Source organism: Haliaeetus leucocephalus, unplaced genomic scaffold (genome assembly GCF_000737465.1).
Source record: "Haliaeetus leucocephalus isolate CR32 unplaced genomic scaffold, Haliaeetus_leucocephalus-4.0 Scaffold360, whole genome shotgun sequence".
Lineage (NCBI taxonomy): Eukaryota > Metazoa > Chordata > Aves > Accipitriformes > Accipitridae > Haliaeetus > Haliaeetus leucocephalus.
In genome coordinates this window covers 50,777-52,050 of record NW_010972796.1, presented here as the reverse complement: position 1 = coordinate 52,050, position 1,274 = coordinate 50,777, and the positions used below count along the sequence as shown (strand labels likewise).

Here is a 1,274-nt window from a genome sequence, read left to right as displayed (position 1 = left end):
CAGAGCGTCCCCAGACCCACCCGTGCCCAGCCCGCCCCCTCCGCGGCCCCTCTCTCCCGCTCTCTACGGCCCCCCGCGCCCCGGCGGGTCCTCCGAGGGGGTTTTCGGCAGCCGTGGGTCGCGCCGTGGGTCTCACCCGCCTGCTCGTTGGCCGCCAGGTTCTGCTCGAACTCGATGCGCAGCATCTCGTACTCCTTGCGCACCTGGGCCAGCGTGTCCTCCAGCTGGATCCCCTCCGTCCGCAGCCGCTTCTGCACCCCCAGCTCATCACTCTGCCCCCGGTGGGGGGACGCGGAGAGGGGAAACGGGGACATGGAGGATGTAGGGGATGTGGAGGACACGGGGGACGTGGAGGACATGGGGACACGGAGAACATAGGGGACACGGGGAGGCGGAGAACATGGAAAATGTGGAGGAAATGGGGACATGGAAGACACGGAGAACATGGAGGACACCGAGGACGTGGAGGACACCGAGGACGTGGAGAACACGAGGGAGACGGGGGACATGGGGGATGTGGAGAAGGGGGGGACACGGACACGACGACATGGAGGACGCAGGGGACACAGGACACACAGAGGACACGGAGGACACGAGGGACGTGGGGGACATGGAAACACGGAGCACATGGGGGACAGGGACACATAGACATGTCAGTGTCAGCGAGGCGACCATCTTGGATGGCCATGAGCTGGACACGCCATGACACCCCCTGACCCCCAGACACCCTGCGGAGCCCTGAAGATACTTGAGGACACTTGGGGACACCTTGGTGACATCACGACCCACCTCCACGTTCTCACTATGATGGAGGTGGCCATCTTGGATGGCCAACAGTTGGATGCCGTGACGTCCCATGACCCCCAGGACCAATGGGACACCCCGGGGAGCTCCAAGGACACTTGGGGACGCCTTGATGACATCAAGAGCCACCTCCACGTTCTCACTATGATGGAGGTGGCCATCTTGGACGCCCAACAGTTGGATGCCGTGACTTCCCATGACCTCCAGGACCAACGGGACACCCCGGGGAACCCCCAGGAGCCTTGGAGACAGCCGAGGCCACCTCGGGGACACGTCCCCTCACCTCCATGTGCTCGATGTGGCGCAGGTGGCTGTTCTTGGTGGCCAGGAGCAGGGCGCGGGCCTCGTCCAACTGCGTCTTCACTTGGAGGCTCTCGTGGTAGAGGAGGGAGAACTGGGACTGCAACACCTTGTACTCCAGCGTCTCCTTCACCGCCTCCTCCGGCAGCGAGCGTAGGGCCACCTGCGGG

General features: G+C 64.4%; 1 protein-coding gene across 1 annotated transcript in view; it reads right to left on the bottom strand.

Moving 5' to 3' along the window:
* Positions 1-1,268, bottom strand: part of LOC104835063 (E3 ubiquitin-protein ligase BRE1B-like) — a 2,729-nt gene extending 1,461 nt beyond the window's left edge. Inside the window, exons 1-2 of the mRNA XM_010572840.1 lie at positions 1,088-1,268; positions 21-272 (exon numbers count right to left, since the gene is read on the bottom strand). Coding sequence (XP_010571142.1) covers positions 21-272; positions 1,088-1,093 — 258 coding nt within the window. The 5' untranslated portion in view covers positions 1,094-1,268. The remainder of the gene's footprint in view (positions 1-20; positions 273-1,087) is intronic.
* Between the last annotated feature and the right edge of the window lie 6 nt (positions 1,269-1,274).